General features: G+C 40.1%; 2 protein-coding genes across 6 annotated transcripts; both read right to left on the bottom strand.

The window, feature by feature from the left end:
* Positions 1-1,588: 1,588 nt before the first annotated feature.
* ing1 (inhibitor of growth family, member 1) lies at positions 1,589-6,732 on the bottom strand. The gene is made up of 4 exons (XM_074659042.1): positions 6,594-6,732; positions 4,807-4,990; positions 3,412-3,560; positions 1,589-2,555 (listed from the first exon to the last, which is right to left on the bottom strand). The coding sequence occupies exons 2-4, from the start codon at positions 4,943-4,945 to the stop codon at positions 1,914-1,916; spliced, it is 930 nt and encodes a 309-aa protein (XP_074515143.1). The 5' UTR covers positions 4,946-4,990; positions 6,594-6,732; the 3' UTR covers positions 1,589-1,913.
* A 925-nt stretch (positions 6,733-7,657) lies between these two features.
* On the bottom strand, positions 7,658-16,450 carry naxd (NAD(P)HX dehydratase). Of its 5 annotated transcripts, XM_074659036.1 has the most exons (11): positions 13,937-14,823; positions 11,891-12,337; positions 11,452-11,602; positions 11,311-11,356; positions 10,646-10,734; positions 10,218-10,326; positions 9,486-9,536; positions 9,289-9,393; positions 9,056-9,176; positions 8,842-8,965; positions 7,658-8,187 (listed from the first exon to the last, which is right to left on the bottom strand). In XM_074659036.1, exons 1-11 carry the CDS (start codon positions 14,448-14,450, stop codon positions 8,037-8,039), a joined length of 1,908 nt encoding a protein of 635 aa, XP_074515137.1. In that variant the 5' UTR covers positions 14,451-14,823; the 3' UTR covers positions 7,658-8,036. The 5 variants fall into 5 exon arrangements, with proteins under 5 accessions (XP_074515137.1, XP_074515140.1, XP_074515138.1 ...); XM_074659039.1 differs by lacking the exons at positions 11,891-12,337; positions 13,937-14,823 and adding an exon at positions 16,261-16,450; XM_074659037.1 differs by lacking the exons at positions 11,891-12,337; positions 13,937-14,823 and adding an exon at positions 16,117-16,252.
* Positions 16,451-18,123: the final 1,673 nt, after the last annotated feature.

The raw sequence follows: 18,123 nt of genomic DNA on the forward strand, positions 1-18,123 counted from the left end.
CAGTGTTGATATTAATCAGGCCAATTATGGTAGTGCAACACAATTCAACACTGGAGGAGTTACACTTTCAAAAGTTTTCACTTGAAGATGTGATTCTTTCATGGCTTATTTAAAACTCATTACACATTTATTAAATACAATAGATAAATGTAGGTTGTATGAAATCACTTTTCTACTATAGTGCACTACTGTATTTACACCATTTTATTTGAATATGAAATGTATACACTATAGTGTGCCCTTGTAGGTTCACATTTTCAGATGCATTATAGTATCACATATGCACATTGAAAGATTTGTTTCTTCACTTATCTTTCACAATGTCCATACCGGCCACAAAGCAATCCCTGAGAGCTATTTTCAGTGGCGAAATCCAGTTCTCATTCTGTGTTCAAAAGCCCTGTTAGCAAAAGCTAATATGAGACTGAGTCTGTTCCAAAAGTAGTCTTTTTAGAATGAAATTTCCTCCTTGTGTCACTAACAGTGTTCAGAAAACAAACATTGTCCACTGAAATAGAGACTTCTATGCTAAAAAGTCTGTTTATTTATTCATTTGCCTAAAATGGCTCTTTTGATAGTAAAGGTTGCTGACCCCTGAGTTAGCAGCTTCTGCAGCTGAGTTTTCTAACACACAACTTTCTTTTCCGTGACCCTCTTCTTCAGACATACTAACAGGCTGCACAATGCAGTTCATCACATCACTGCCTCATTCCTTTCCACAGGTTACTCTTTATTTAGTTCCAATATTTTTGCTTCCTCCTTTAGTCCATTAATCCACATTTCTATCGCCAAGAAACGTACACAAGGTTTTTGTTACTGAAGTTACGCTCATTCAGCAGGTTACTCACACAGTTTACAGTCTCACAGTTTGGCGTCCACCGGTAGTCAGATTGATGAATGCATGGAAAGGCAACGCGCGTGTGTGTCTGTGTGTGATAAACTACGCTTTAACGACCAAATTAGGATATGCAACAGCAACCCAAAGTAAAGAAGTAGATAAACTTCGACTCTGTTGAATGAACAAGCAGGCTAACCTATTTTAAAACCCGCTGAAAAACTATTTGGGCTCTTGGCGTCCTGAAGATGTCTGCACTGTGCACAGCTGGTAGTAAACACTATAACGTCATCAACATGTGCCAATTTACTAACAATTCAGTGCCATGGTTGGCCACATGGGGCACAAATACCAACCACAGTCTATAATGAGGAATTTAACTTGTCCTTTCTAATATTTGGCTCCCGTCATAAAAAGTCATAGTATAATATGTCATAAAATGGCATAGTATATTATGTCATTACAAAAATCTTAGGCTATTGTATGCCATAAAGTCATAAAAAGTCACAGTATAGTATGTCAAAAAATGTGATAGTATAGTATTTTATAAAAAAGTCATAGTATGTCATAAAAAGTCACCTTTGAACAAACAATGAGCTCGCTACAAAGCTCCGTAAAGCTGAGGGGAGTCAGATTCAGGTGATAATTCTCTAGTATTAATCCCGACGAGCAAGCCCTTTGATACAGTATTATAATATCGATTATAGCCGCTTTAAAAAGTAGTGCCCATGGCAAATCAAAAACATCCTTAAATTCTTCTTTGTTTAGAAACGTTTTATTTGTTAATTAATTGAGCATATATAACGGAGTGGATGATGTTGCATGCATGATGAAAACATGGAGGGATGTAAGTTTCATGCAGGTTATACTGTACTGTGTCCATTTTTTTTACTAATAATCCCAACCAAGAGGCAGCAATATTGTTTCTCAGTCAGGCAGCCGTTACAAAAATAACTTTTTACAACATCCCTCTTATCATTTTTTTTTTTAAAACAGTGTTGACAGTAAATGGAAACAAAGACAGAGACATAAAATATTTTTTTTACGCCATAATGTTCGTTGGGCCAGACGGAGCGAGCTACCTGTTGTATGCCCTCTCCTTCTTGGCCCTCTCTAAGGCCTTGTCCATGGTCTTCTCATTCTCACCCCTACACTTAGGACAGTACCACTTGCCCTTGGGCTTATGATGGAGCCCGACACAGGAGAAATGAAACCACTCAATAGGACATTCATCGTTATCACAGCCAATCATCTCGCCGTAGGACACCTGCTCACACAGGCAATATGTTGGCTCATCTGGATCGATGGGCAGGTCTGGGGGTGACACTTCTCTTTCAGACTTTCCTTTTGACCTTTTCTTCTTTTTAGAAGATGTTTTGGCCCGCTTTTCCCGAGATGCCCCCACTCCTGCTTCCTCTGAGTGATCCAGACCAACGTAACTTTCCCGATTTTCTCCATTTTTCTGACGTCTTGAGCGTTTCCCTCCAGCCTTGTCTCCACCACCTGAGCCTGGGGTAACCTCATCACGCTTCTTGTCGTGGTGGGCAGTTTTGCCTGGAGTAACTGTGGCTGATGATGATGATGATGACGACATCAAGGATGCTGCAGTGGTTGTCGTGGATGTTGCTGTGGGAACATGACTCTCTGGGACTTCTTGAGAGGAAAGGAGAAGTTCAGAATGCCAGTCTATTTGTCGTGTTCGGTTCTCAACCAACTCCACCTGAAACAAAGAACGTTTCGATTTTACGGTAAAGCTCCGCCTACTGTCATCTGGAGTACATGTGGATGACTTAACACTTGCAACGCTGAAACTAAAATGAAGACTTAAACTTATTTAGTTTGGAAATATAAACTGGCAAGCTGTAGAATGGCATTCCTTTGATGAACCAGATTTGTTTGATGATTTTGTATGTGAAAAGAAGTTAATCTCTGCAGGAAATAAACTTAAATAAGAAACATTTAGCTTTTTTATGCACATCATTCTTCATTTTCTCAATTTAACAGATGGAAAAGAAAAAGCATAGGTATGCTTCTTTGTTAATCCAATTATGCATTGTAACATTTTACATTCTGCTAATAACCAGAGTTGCAGCAACATAACTAGACAGCTTAATAATGGTTTAACCACTTTTCTAGGAGTTAAAAATAAGGTCAACGTTTATATTAAAATTAATATAACATGTTATAAAAGTGATGCATCTTCATTCAATCATATGTCAAAGAAGAAAGTTAATTATGGTGTTATTTTTCTGGTAACCATCAACTGTGTAACTATAACAAGAAGATTCAGCGTTTATTGCTGAAGATCTGCCAATGTTCAAAGAAGTTTTTCCTGGTACTGATTTCAGTGAAATTCAAATATGTGCAAAATAGATAACCTAATACAAAAAAGGCTTTTAGCAGGTCTATAAAAACTATTTTTTTTCTTTTCTTTTTTACTCAGGGTAGATTTATTTTCTGAGCACAAATGTTCCAGGAAAGCACTTCTCTATACCCGCACAGTTGCACACACTCAGACCTGGAGGTTTGCCAATGAGCAGCTCCACTGGAGCAGCTGCAGGGCACTCTTAACGTACCATTTGACCGGCAATCTGGATCTTCTCATCTCCGAGCTCTTGACTGCGAATCAGCGCTCTCTGAATGGATAACTGTAGCTTTCGCCTCTGAAGAGAGTCAGATTCCCGGCGATACCGTTCATAAGCATCATCAAGCTCCTGCAGAACATCTGCCAAAGAAGATATCAAGGTTAACAATTCAAGTGGGAATAAAAATACTGAAATTCAACATAATCTCAAAAAGGTACACACAAAAGAAATGAAAAATTTCAGCCTTTTACTTCATTTTCTTGACTGTATTGTGTGGTGTGAAGGGTGTTGTAGTCAGTGAATAACGAGTGAACAAACTGCACAAGGGGGCTAGCATGGTATTAGACTGCATTAGTTTTAACCAAGTGTACCAAATAAATTGGCAACAGAAAAAGGAGTGTAGTTGTTGTTGGGTTCAGATATGTTAGTTCAACGGTTGAACTAGTACTACTACATTATGTTTATGTTTTATTATGTTTAGAAAGGAGACAAATCTGTCAGTTTTTCTGCAGTCAACAAACATGAAAGGTGCATCCAATATGTTGATCAAGCATGCCATGTGGACGAGACTGGGGGTGAGACTGTCTACTTTGGGGGACGGTAATATTAGAGAGGTTAAGAGCCAGTGGGTTCAGATATGCAGCTACAATGTAGTGTTTAATTCTACATTATAGCTAAATGTGTCAAATGTATTATGTAATTTGTTGTGTATTACTTAAGTGTTCAGCTGGTACACTTGGTAAAGTACCTGCTAATTTATTTGGTTTAGTATAAAAAAAAACACCCCATACATGTATAAGTGTAAGTTTACTTTCCATATGTGTTGAATTGTATGCTCACCTGTGATACAGGAAGACAAAGATTATAATGCTGGCCTTACCTGATCACTGCAGTGCACACACATTCTCTAAGTTACTCTAGAATTTGTAAAATGTGCCAAGTGTACCAAATAAACACTGCCAGCATAACGTGCAATGTATAAAAATGTTGTAATATTATTTACTTATTTATTCTATTACTATCTGAATTTGTATTCTTCGCCTGGTCCTCGTGTGAGTCAGTAGTATGCACAGGGTCACACAAGGTGCCCTGTGGACTGAGTTATTTATTTATTCCCTTATCTATTGTCTCTGACATACCTGTGTCTGCTGCTGTCTGTGTGTTTGTGTATGGCCTGGGTAGATTGCAAAACTGAATTGCCCTTCTGCGATAAATAAAGTTGTCTGAATCTGAATTTTCCCTATGATAAGTGCATTACATAGTATTTTGACACAAATACTATGTAATGTCAACAAATATTGCGCCTCCTGCAATTTGAAAATAGCAGTGGGCCATATTGATATTTCGATAAAATTTTGATTAATTGTGCAACCCTTTTCTTTTTACCTTGATACCTGGCATCAATTTCCTTCATGAGGGACACACTCCTCTGCAGGTCAAATGGTAGTGACTCCACCAGGTCCAAATACTCCTCAACATAATTCACAACAACATGGCTTGGGTCGCCATTGGTAGGGTTCAGCATTGCAGATCCCTCTTTACCCCAGGACACTCCCCGGGACACCTGCACCTGTTAACAATAAATCATTATTAAAATGGGTATTGTTGCTGTAAAGATGTATTAAAGGTCCCGTATCATGCTCATTTTCAGGTTCATACTTGTATTTTGTGTAAAAAAACCAACGTTATTTTCCTCATACTGTCAGCCTGAATATGCCTGTATTTACCCTCTGTCTGAAACGCTCTGTTTTAGGGCATTTTGACGGAATTGCAACAGAATTGCGTTGCTAGGCAACAGCTTGCGGCCATGTGTACTTCCTGTCAGCTGATTCACATACACTGCAACCAGGAAATAAACTGGGACACATTTAGAAGGTTAACGTTTAACTCTGCGAATAGGGTCTAAATATTGTATATTTGTGACATCACGAATGGGCAGAAATCCTGACAGCTTGTTTCAAATGCAGAGTTTCTGAATACGGGCTGTGTGTATTTCCCTGTGGATTGAGTGTATCGATACTTCACAGTATTTATATAGGACTTAAGCCTGCTTTATAGTAAACAAACATGAAAATCTCACTTTTTTATAATATGGGACCTTTAAATGTTGTTTTCTTGGCAACTATTACTTCAATTAGTTGCATTCAAATTTTCTGATGTAAATATCATTGTGCATCTAATTTTTCAGTATAAATGATCTTAAATCAGCTGGTAAATATAGATTATGATGGATCAAAATGTGAGGGGAGGGTGCAGCTGATCTGGAGTCAGCCTTGCTGCTACGTGTACTATGAATCTGCCAAAAGAGAGCTAACTAGTGTGAGGCCGAAGAGAAGATAACTCAGTTCAAGAAGAAAATAACTAAATCATCGCCAGACGACTTCAGATGGACAACATAGCAGCGTTAGTTACATGAAGTTGTTTGTGAGTGCACCAACAGAGAAGACAACAAAGCTCAACAGCAGCACAACATTAATGTTAGCTAGGTAGCTAGATTTATGATAAACACACATATTAATGTGAAATCCACCACAAACAACAGCTCAGGGTGAATATGTCCATCAACAACAGTTGTCTAATTTGAGTCGTGATAATTAACTCCACAGTTAACGTAACGAACAGTCTCCTCTTTGTAAATGTGAGATTGGCTGACTCTAAAAAATGTACACAACATGTGAGTTTAACAGTGACGGTTACCTAGATTTAACCGTTGCCAACGGTTAACTAGATTTAACCGTTGCCAACGGTTGACTAGCTATAACCGTTACCTGACAACGCTGACGGTTAACTAGCTTTAACCGTTGCCAACGGTTGACTAGCTATAGCCGTTGCCTGACAACGCTGACGGTTGACTAGCTTTAACCGTTGCCTGACAGTCAAACACAAAGATTAACGTAAACAATGCTAAAGAGAAAGCGGCGACCACACGTAAACAATCACATAAATTAAATCCACACTGTTACACGAATCATTGCAAACATTATTAGTCATTTTGACACTTTTAAGCGGTCTTATTTATATAATGTTTGCTTCAATGTACCTCCTGTTAGCCACATTAGCTTCTGCTAGCTTTGAACGCATAACGTTGTTTAACGAGTCACATTAGAATCACTGCAAAAACAACCATTCAACAAAGCTTCACTAAACTAGTAGGCAGCTCGCAGAGGACTTACCTGTGTGGATATTAGTTTTTGTGAAGCTCAGACACTCCGTGATGCAGCTCTTGCTAACGCTAGGTCGTGTATGGTGTGTACCACTAGCAACGGCTCTCTGTGATACTAGTGTTCGTTTAGTATATAGGTCCTACTCAAGGCCTATAGAAGGAGGCTAGGACACGGGTCTCATTGTGAGGGGTATAGCGCATGCGCAGTGTAACTCAAGCGGCTGCCAGATTTTACTGCGCATGCGCTGTACCCCCAAGACATGACGCGTGACGCAGCCTCCTTTCCATAGGCCTTGGTCCTACTACGAGTCCAACAGCAGCTAGTAGCTGTTAGCTAAAGTGCCTGAACAAATATTTTTTATCTGTGAGCAAGAAAGAAACGGCCACAGATATAATTCAATGAATGATATATATACTTCCATTTAGCTTTCAACAAAACAATAAAAAATAAAAAATAAAAGATTCGTGCAGTAACAAACATGACCGTGGTGTGTTTCCATGCTTCAAGTCAATACTGCCCCCTTGTGGTTAACAAAGGTACATTGCCATGGTGGCTTTAAAGGTGCCATATTGTAAAAAGTGAGATTTTCATGTCTTTTATTATATTATAAAGCAGGTTTTTAAGTGTTGTATAAATACTGTTAAACTATCAAAACGCTCAATATATGGAGAAATAAACACAGCACCGTATTCATTAATTGTGCGTTTGAAACAAGCCGTTAGGATTTCTGTCCATTTGTGATGACAGAAATATAAAATGTATGGATCACTACACGGTTTTAAACGTAAACATTCTAAATGTGTCCCAGTTTATTTCCTGTTGCAGTGTATGTGAATAACATCAGCTGACGGGAAGTAAACATGGACCCAAACTGTTGCCTAGCAACACAATTCCATTGAAATGCACTAAAACGGAGCGTTTCCGACAGAGGGTAAATACAGTTATGTTCAGGCACAGTATGAGGAAAATAAAGTTTTTTTTAACATTACAGCATGAAAACATGTTCTAGTAGAAAGGAGTATGATATGGAACCTTTAAAGAACTTGTTCAAAAAGCCATTCACAAAAAAAAAATCTTATCTATTATTTATTTCAAAGTTCAAACAGGTTTCTGGTTTACAGTGGCCCCATTTATCTTACCATATCAGTCTCTTTGGTGGGTTGTGAAAAAATTAGCTACCTCAGCATGTATGGTGAATACATCCATAATAATACTTGAGAGATGGAAGACCATGTTTGTTGGTCGTCTATGGTTCATTTAATATACCTCAAACAAGTCTGTCGTGTGTATTTTTTTGCACTCCATTGAGCATTTTGAGCGCTGTCTGTGAAAGGATAGTCCACACTTCTCTAGCACATCATAGGCTATATTAGCAGTTTTTAACAATGCACAATTGAGTATGTATGTGTATAGCTTTTAAAACAACAATTTTGATTGATCAGTTGGCCGTTTTCAGCTTTCAAATAGCTTTTTGAAGGCTGAGCCAATCTCCTCGATCATGTCCGATGTGGTGGTGGACCTGCCATGACGCTGGAATGCTTGACTGTTGCACTGTCTTGTAAGAGAACAGGCCCCGAATGCTGCAACCATCGATGGATTTACACTGGAGGAAGACAAAAATGATGGATTAGGAAACAAAATTGTTTATATAATATTACACTTTAAAAAGATCATACTGGTGGTTTATCTCACAATTGATTCCTAACAGCATTACCATGTGACAATAACAATACATAGGGCTGCAACTAAAGATTATTTTCACTACAGTTAGTCTGACAATTATTTTCTTGATTCATCTTTTTATCTATAAAATGCCCGAAAGGTGTGAAACCCCCCACCAGTTACCAAGAGCCCAAGGTGACATCTTCATATGTATGTTTTTTTCTAACCAACAATCCAAAACCCCCAAATATTCATTTCATTATTACATACAACAAAGAAAAACAGTAAATAATCACAATAAAGAAAAATTACAGACGATTAATCGATTATCAAAATAGTGGACGATTCATTTTATGTAGATTAACTAATCCAACTCAGGTCAAAAACCTTTCAAAATCCTGCTATTTGATTTCTGTAATGTGCTGAAGTGAATAGAAATCAATAGGTGCTGTATGTTTGTTTTATAAGAATGTTTTTATAAACGGTTCACATGATTTGTGTTTAAACATTATGGTCGGTACTGTATGGTCCTTTAAAAAAGGTGTTATATACTACTATTAAAACAAAATGCACAAGCAGCCAGTCTCGTCTTCACCTTCTGCCCATTCCAGCTGCAGAGGCAGCATGGGCCCAGTGTGCCAAAACTCCCATAGAACCAGATAGAAGATCACCCTGTCCACCACATCTTCTCCCACTGCCCTCAGTACTGCATGAGATCACTGGGTACAAGAAATCACAAGTGGAAAAAGGTGAATGATTATATGTAAAAGTTTGTCTCCTAAATACTGCATAAAGGACTTGACACTAACCCTTACTGCCGTCTGTAATGAGATCCTGTTCTCCTTTTAGCACCATAGTGAGGTTGCCCATGGCTACACTGAGCTGCAGGACGCTGCGTTGATGATCACTGTCGTCCAGGGGCTCATGGTGCTGAGGCAGCAAACACACAGAAAAGACAAAAACACACACATACATGAACACGCAGAATCATATGTTATATGCCATCAGTTGGTGACTGAATCAGCTCTGCAGAAAGACCCACCAGCGCCTCATACAGTCGAGTGAACTCCATGAAGTTAGGTGTGAGGATACCCTTCTGGTACCCATGAATAACAGATGGTTGCTGTGTAACTAGCCATAATCCGTCCTGTTGAAAATAAACAAATGACACACACACACTCAGTGATTTTGTACAGCTTCTGCAAATAAAATCCCATCTGTTCAACACCTGTAACTTACTGCATCAATGACTATAGGGATATCTCTCGCTTTAGACTTCTCTATCACCTCCTAAAAGAAAGAGAGGAAAATGTTATCTAGAGGTAATGGAAAATATACATTATACGTAAGTAATGTTGGTCCAACAAGCACACTGTAATGTTCTCTTTAGGCAGCACTAAACAAAATCTTTTCATACATATATACCTGTATCAAGTTGGGCTACAATTCAGTGTCACCTAAGCAGCAGTGCACATGTGCTTCTTTCAGAATAAGTTTGAGTCACCAGTTTGAGATCTTTCTCTCATGTCATTCTCACAAGTCTACAAGCCATGTTTTCTGGGAAATTAAAATGTTGACGGTCATCAGCCATAGGGAGCCACAAACATGAGGAGTTTTGTTGTGCAGCTTAAACTCATCACTGTATTCTATCGTACAACTGTTAAAAATTAGTTTAATACAGTTGTGTTGTCATGCACAAGCAGCTGGCCTAAGAGACTGTTAAGACTGAATAGGAGGTGCTCCGAACATGTGCCTGATTAACTACATCTGTAAAAGAATGTATATTTAAAATGTATTTGGTATATTGTGATTGTGATTATTTTGTGATTATTTCTTGTGAAATGTAATTATTCATTAATATGTAATTTCGCTTTGGCAATAATGTAACCTGAACATTCATGCCAATAAAGCTTATTTGAATTTGAATTTGACTGTTTTGAGTGCAAGGGAGAGTGAATATATTCCACGTGCCTTGGCTGTTTTCAGTAATACGTCTTCTCTCCCTAGACCTGGTCCCACCACAAGGCCGTGAAGTCTTGGGAGCCATTTTTCTATCTCTTCCACTGCATTAGGACTGTCCCTTGATACACACACACACACACAAATAAAGACACACGTGTTAGACGTGTTTGAATGCACAAATTATGACATGTCCCACCTTGGTTATGCTCTTATTCCCAAAAGCTATTTGATTTTTTTATGGCTTGCGCATAAATAATCCTGATTTTCATTGAGTAAATGCTTTATGAATCAATTTTATCATGGCAACTGTGCACACAAACACACACACAGACACACATCAAAATAATAGAAACGCTTGTCAGAAAATCCTACGAAAGAATGGTGTCCTGTTAAAATGATATTCAGGTGATAATTGGTCCAAGTGGATCTGTACTTACAGAACAGGATGAACTATGAGCTCAGGGCTGTATGATTTGATTACAGTTGCAGCATCTTTGGTGCAGAACACATGACACAAGTCAGCGCCCTGGAGACAAGATAAAGGCACAGTCACTGCAGAAGAACTGGACTTAAACTAAAAAACATAATTAAAGCTAGGGTTGATAATCTTGAGAAACTAGCCAGAGTAAATTGGGTTTCAAAAAATTATCCAACTGAAAAACCAAGCCCAGTGTTGCCAACTCTTTTCCACTCTAGCAGCACTAGCTCCAAAAGTCTCTCCCACTCCATCCTCTGCACGGTGATTGCCTCATTAATGTTATGGTTCCCTTATAGCAGTGAGTTTAAATCCAAAATATTGCCAAATAGGCGCTTTTGCTTTTCGCTTTGACACCAAATTCACCGCCATCGTCTTGTCTGTCAACTCTCTCTCGTCCCATGTGTGAAATCTGTCTCCTTTTACTCTGTGCTGAGACTCCGTACGGAGCAGACACTTTCACTTTCACTTTGTAGCGTCCATCGTCCGACTATGTATTGATAACACGGCGCTAATACGCAAAAATGAACTAAATGGGTTTTATTTCAACCAATTTAACAAAAAAAGTTTTTGAAGATGATTACCAACCCTAGCTTTCATGATAAATATGTCAGAATTACTGCTTACCACTTTCAATGCTGAGATGGCAGCAAAGTATGGAGCTCCAGTGTAGCTTTAGAGGGTGGAGATGAACAAAATTAGGGCAAATGTTCTATATCTCTTGTTTGGTGAGTGATGTTTATTTTGAGGACAAGTTGTGTGACATACTCTTGGCATCCTCCAATGATCCCAATACGTCCATCTTGTCCCTTGTGCTTTTTGGATGTCAGCGGAGGGACTATGCTCTTTACCAGTGAGAGGATGTCATCATCCATGCCTCTGTGTGATGTAGACCCCAAACTGTAGTAGCGTTCAAACACTGAGGGAATAAACAAAGTGACAGTTTTAAAGTGTGGGATACTTGCTTGGCTTGAGTCAGTGTCTAATCTAAGTCTTTACATTACACAGACACAAGATGACAACAGTTTGGCAACAAAAACAACAAATACAGAGATAATATGCACTGTGGATAAAGATAAATTAACAAACCACCTAACTAAAGAAAAACTGTGTATTGGGGTGACCGCTCCATCACTGAGCCATCACATTACAGCTGATATGCCTTTAATTTCCATCTCGAGGCTGCACATGACACCGAAACTAATACCTAATGCCTGGGGATCTGGGTTCAACAGTTGACTTTGTTGGGTGCAACAGTCTGTCTGGGGTGAAGGGCGTCTCAGATGACTGGACTGGCCACGTGTACATGATGGGGAGGCACTGGAGAACACGGGAGCGCGGGCAGGAGGAGTTGTTTTGGTAGGAGTGCCGGTAGAGCCGGGTCTGGCGGAGGACATGCTGGAGAACATCTGACCGAGCATCTGAAGCATGTGCAGCTCCCTGGCGTGTTCGGCTTCCCTGCGGCGGTCTTCTGCCTGCAAGCGCTGCTCCTCCATCCGGTAGAAGTTGTCCTCAGCCTGGGCACTCTGCTCCAGGAACTGCTCCATCAGTTTCTCCATGGGGAAGTTGGCGCGCCGCTTCCTCGGCCGTTTGGGCGTTCTGGCTGACAAATTATTGGCCGATTGGCTGCTGTTATGTGGTCTTACCGGAGCGCCTGAAGTAGAGAGAGGGGCGAGACATTATGTGATGCATCTTTGAGCATATACAATTAAAATCATTGTGGTATTAGAAATCATACAAACATCCATCACAGAAGAACAAATGAATGTGCACAATTTAATTGCTGTCTTGTAATTGCTTTTCCCCATGTTGTCCATATGTCTGTTGTTATGTTTTTTATTTGTTCCCACTCACAATGTTGTTTGGTTACGATTGCCCAGAAGTCTTTATAGATATTTAAATCAATATCCTCCTCACAAACACTAACCGTACACTTCCACGCAACACACACACACACACACTTGTCTTTTTTGATATAAACTGGGGAAAAAAAGTTTGGAAACTTGTGTTTGGTCGATTATTTCTCTGTTGTTACAATGCTAATTGGCATTGTATTCTACATGGTTGGAAAGCCTGTTTATTTACCTTCACAATGATGTCCAACTTGTAAGGATCATGCATTTGTGGGATGAGCAGCACAGCTGATTATGTGGGTAGCGCCCAAGAAATATTTGCCAAAATGCTCTGCCAATGGTAAACAGTGTATTGACTCTTGTTTTGAGTTGTTTGGTGGATTGGATGATTGAACTCTCTATCAGTAACAAGGAACAAACAAGACATATTGGCTATTTTACACTTTATTCATTTAATACACCGTCAATTTTCCCAGTTTACTTACTGTATTGTTATTGTTATTATATATATCTTGTCCTAATTGTTTGTTATCACTATTATGTAGTCATATTATTTATTTATATTAAAGGGACTGTTTGTAACTTTTTAATCGTATAAATGTACTGGGTCGGGATCCCATGCGCGCTCGCATATGTGCGCTCGCGTGTGGCCAGACTCTCTGCTCAGCCGCCTGCTTGCCTTCACACACACAGCGCTCGCGTTGTCGCTCCACCTCTAGACGTGCATGCGCGCTCACTACACACTGCAGAAGAGCTAGTTTAGCTCTGAGAATATCTAGTGAATGTGAAATAACTGCTGCAGCTCCTCCAGAACAACAGAGGTTTTCCGTGTCTTGTGAAGTGATGGGGCTCCGCAGCTAGTAACGTTATCGTCTCTGACTGGGTGCCGGTGTCTCCCTGTGGGTGTAGTCGGGAGGCGATAACGTTTCTCTTCCTGCTGCAGCCCCGGCACCGACCCGCTTTTCCTGCTTCAGCCCCGGAGGCTGTAGCAGGAAAAGCCAACACTAGGATCATCAGTGATTCATGGAGAGACCTTCGTCTGGTCAGCTAACATTACTGCCAAGCAGCTGAAATATAGAGTGATATTGTGGTTTTAGCTGACGTGTGTCGCCTCACTGATTTGAGCGATGCTCGTTCATGTCTATTTAGAGCGAGCACAAGCGTGAGCCCGACGCTGACACCCGTGACTTAACAGCCACAGGTGTCGCTGTTAACAAGCATTTCTGAAAGTTACAAATAGTCCCTTTAATCTTGTCTCTGGGTGGAGGCTTCAGATAAGCCCACTGGGTTTTTTTGCCTCTTCCTGCACTGTATATTATTCTTTTTTTTTTTTGTTATGTTATGTATAGTGTTAAAATGTGCAAAACAAACAAATAAACAAACAAGGAGGGAGGACTTACTGTTATTGCCCACTGTCACTTTAACTGGAATAGGGATGGGAACAGTTGGGTACTCCAGCTTGACTTCAGTCTCTGCAGGATAAGGACACTCCCCTGTGCTCTCTGAGTATGCATCCTGAGCCTCCTCTCCATCCTCCTCCAGGCCATCCCCGGCCTCCTCTCCTCCCGGCCCGCTGTCTATGAACTCCTGAGGGTCAAGAGCGGCCCGGTTGCTCAGGATCCCCTCCATGGTGTCATAAAACTTACAGATCTTGTGATACTGCCCGTTGTTGCGCAGATTACCTTCCTTGGCTAACAAGTACTGTCTCTTGAGGCTCTTGATGCGCACCCTGCACTGCTCCGGCGTCCTCTCGAAGCCCATGGTGCCCAGCCGCCGGGACACGTCTCGGTACACGAAGCTGTTTCTGAAGTTTCCATCCAGCGCCACCTGGATGTCCTGCTCACCCCAGATGTTCAACAAGGTCCTCGTCTCTACGTCCGACCACAAGAAGCCCCGCGTTGTGTTCGCTTGCATAGCTTACTAACAGAGTATAACCTGCACCAACAAGGAGGTGAGATGTTGACACTGCGGATTATAATGGACGCCTGGATCTTTGCTCTCAGCCGCATCAAAGCCGCGGGGCGCCGCTATCACAGACAGCAACAACTGGGCAGTTTAGGTAGCTTTAGAAGGACTTGTGGGGAAACAATGACAGTTTTCAACTTGGGAACCATTGCTATGTCTTGTACAGATCAACTCTTTGTATGCTAGCCGTCTATGTTTATCGTTTTTACGTCGTTAGCTGAATGCGTAGCTTGGTACTTGAGATAAACTGACCGAGGATCAGTGTCCCACAGCCCTCTTTAACAACCCTAACCGTCATTGGTGGATAACAAACTGACCTCTGATCGGTTGTCAGGGCAACTTCACCTTTCTCCCGCCTGCGCATCCGCCCCATGCTAGGTGTCCGCGGGGTCCTAAACACCCCTGCCTCTTCTCATGTCAACTCCTCGAACAACTAGTGATGGGAATCTCGGCTCTTTTTAGTGAGCCAGATCATTTGGTTCAGCTCACCAAAGACGAGCCGGCTCTTTCGGCTCACCAAACGGCTCTTCCTTTTACCACTTATGCCTTTTTATAATTCAGCCAAATTTTGCGCAGTTTTGACCTATGATTAGTATGTGTGCACATATATCACTTAAATTATTCAATATAATTATACTAAACCTTATTATTTCCAGAATACCATAACTTTACATGCTGCTTCGTTTCCGACTGTCACTCATCTTTTCTGTTATTGGCGCACCACACTGTCTTTCTCTCATCCTCTCCTTCCTGTTCTGTATGGTGGACTGAGATAGCTGGAAGCTACGCTTGAAAGCCCGTCTGAGGATGACCCAATGATATAAATTCCGATAGTTGTATTATCACTCTTTTACATCCACTACTACTGATTTTTGTTATTAGTCCTACTTGTATTAGTTATTACAGCTGCTGTGCTATTATTGTGGTTGCCTCTCTCTCTCTCTCTCTCCCCCCCCCCCCAGCCGGTCTTGGCAGATGGCCGCCCACCCAGAGCCCGGTTCTGCTCCAGTTTTCTTCCCACTAAACGGGGAGTTTTTCCTGGCCACAGGGCGCTTGGTGGATCTTGTTGGGTCTCTAAACTATGGTGTACGGTCTAAGACCTGCTCTATATATAAAGCGTCTCGAGATAACTTCTGTTATGATTTGACGCTATCTAAAAATAAATTGATTTGAATTGTACCTGTAGACCATCAGCGTGCCCCGCCCCTCCCTGTTTGATGGTATGATCCTTGTCTGTCATCACCTGATTGGTCGCGTGGACGTCATTAACACAACCTTCAGTCACAGTCAGTGCATGGACTGCCCGTGGCGCGGAGAAGATTGTCCGATCATTCTGCCTTGAATTAATTAAGAAAACAGCACAAACAAAAAAAAAACGTCTCTCGGACGGGAGCCGGCTCCCATCGTTCACTTACAAGAGCCGGCTCTTTGAACCGGTTCGTTCGCGACCAACACATCACTACTTCACATGTCAACTCCTCGAACAACAACACGTTAAAGACACCAATAAAGCTATTAATGGTGTGTAGCTTAGCTAGCATTATAGATAGCTACTGGGGCGTTGTTATCTTAGACAGCTATGGTTACAATTAAATTAAATGTCCCTTCACTTTACCTTTCTCGTTCACACAGATCAATGTGGTGAGAATCGACAGAGCAACTGTGATAAAGCAAAAGGCGAGCATCTGAATCTCTTGCGGCATATTTTTGTTATCATTCTCCAGCCCCCCTCCACCTTGTTGTACACAGTTCTTCTTACCTACACTGGAACTGCGTTTCAACGCTGACAACTCTACACAAATGATCCTGATCATGAAGGCGCCTTGACCCGGTGAACCAGCAGACTGCAGGAGGAAACACACAGGCTGTGATGCATTCACAGGCGCCTCGGACAGTCCTAAATCCTAGTAGGTTCAAATCACAGTGAAGGAGCAGCCACCACAGCAGAACAGCCAAAGCGGAAGTAGCACTTCTTCTAATGGCCGCTAGATGCTGGTTGGAGTATGAGGCCATTGTTGTCCCACCAATAAGTATTTAATCAACATAAATATAATAATAAAACAAACAAGCAATGGTTTTCTGAGGCCTGTTTGACAAAACCAAGATAACATATTCTGAGGAACCTAGATGAAAAGAAAAACTAAAAAACTGTTTTTGCTGATAGTAGGCTAATCTTATTTATTTAATTCTTTTTTTACCATGCCTTGTTCTTTCTGAATTATATGCTCAAATCTTGTGTTGGAAGTATGTCCCATTTTTTGTCCTATAATTTGTTTTTGTAATAATAAAAAACAAAAACATTCATCCAACTATTTTCAGACTCAGACATTAAGAAATGGAGATCTAAATAAATCACTTACCCTGTAAGCACCAAGACAAAAGAAGTCCATTTCAAAATAATGTCTTTATCCATCCAATGAATTGCTAATACGGAGATTTAATGTTGATCACAATAACTGTAACTTTTGTGAGACTGAGATTGAAACTACCGATCATCTGTTTTGCCACTATATATATTCTGCAGCATTCTGGGAAGATTTGCAGGACTGGCTGTCAACCAAAATCCAACTACTTACTCCTCTTACAAGAGAAAATATTGTGTTTGGTATTAACATGAAGGACATTAAGAGTGACTTGATATTGAACAATCTGATACTGCTGGCAAATTTTTTCATCCATGCATCCAAATGGAGGAAAATTAAACCCCTATTTTCTGTTTTCAAAAGGGACCTTGTGGACAATCATCTCAGTGCTTTAAGACTAATGAAAGGACAACATGCAAAGTGTCTCCTCAGAGCTTATGAAGAACTGAACATATATGATGATTACCCCTAGAGCTACTATGGAAGAGTGCAGTGTTATTATTATTTATTTATTTATGCATTTCTTTTTTTGTTCCTTTAATTATTTTCTACCCTCTTTTATTTTTGTTATTATATATTTTTTTTATAATTTAAGTTATTTTTCCTATCCAATTGAGCCTTGTATGTTAGAAGTATTGAGTTTAGATTACAGTGCCTTAATGTTTGTAAATGAATTATCTTTAATAAAGAAAAACAAAAAAAAACACGGTAGACTGCTGGGGGCAGTACACCCCACACACAGCCTGCTGGTAGCTGAACCTGAAAGGCATTTGAATACTCCTTTATTAATCTATACATTTTTGTCAGCAAGAAGAATATTCTGCTGTTCTCACCTGAGCATGTTACCCTGAGTATATTACCCTTAATATGTTCAATATGCTGGCAAACACCTGAGTTGTATGCTTTATTTTGATAAAGTAAAAACCTCTCAAGTTGAAAGCCTATTGGCTTGTGTTGTTGTGTTGTTTTTTTGCAGTCTGAGGAACCTAGATGAAAAGAAAAAAAAACTATTTTTTCTGATAGTAGGCTAATCTTATTATTATTTTATTTTTTTACCATGCCTTGTTAATTTTTTTGAATTATATGTTCAAATCTTGTGTTGGAAGTATGTCCCAACACAAGATTGGGACCTCTACAGTCTGAGGAACCTAGATGGAAAGAAAAACTAAAAAACTATTTTTGCTGATAGTAGGCTAATCATATTATTATTATTTTTTTTTTACCATGCCTTGTTAATTTTTTTTAAATTATATGCTCAA

The sequence above is a fragment of the Sebastes fasciatus genome, chromosome 14, assembly GCF_043250625.1.
Source record: "Sebastes fasciatus isolate fSebFas1 chromosome 14, fSebFas1.pri, whole genome shotgun sequence".
Lineage (NCBI taxonomy): Eukaryota > Metazoa > Chordata > Actinopteri > Perciformes > Sebastidae > Sebastes > Sebastes fasciatus.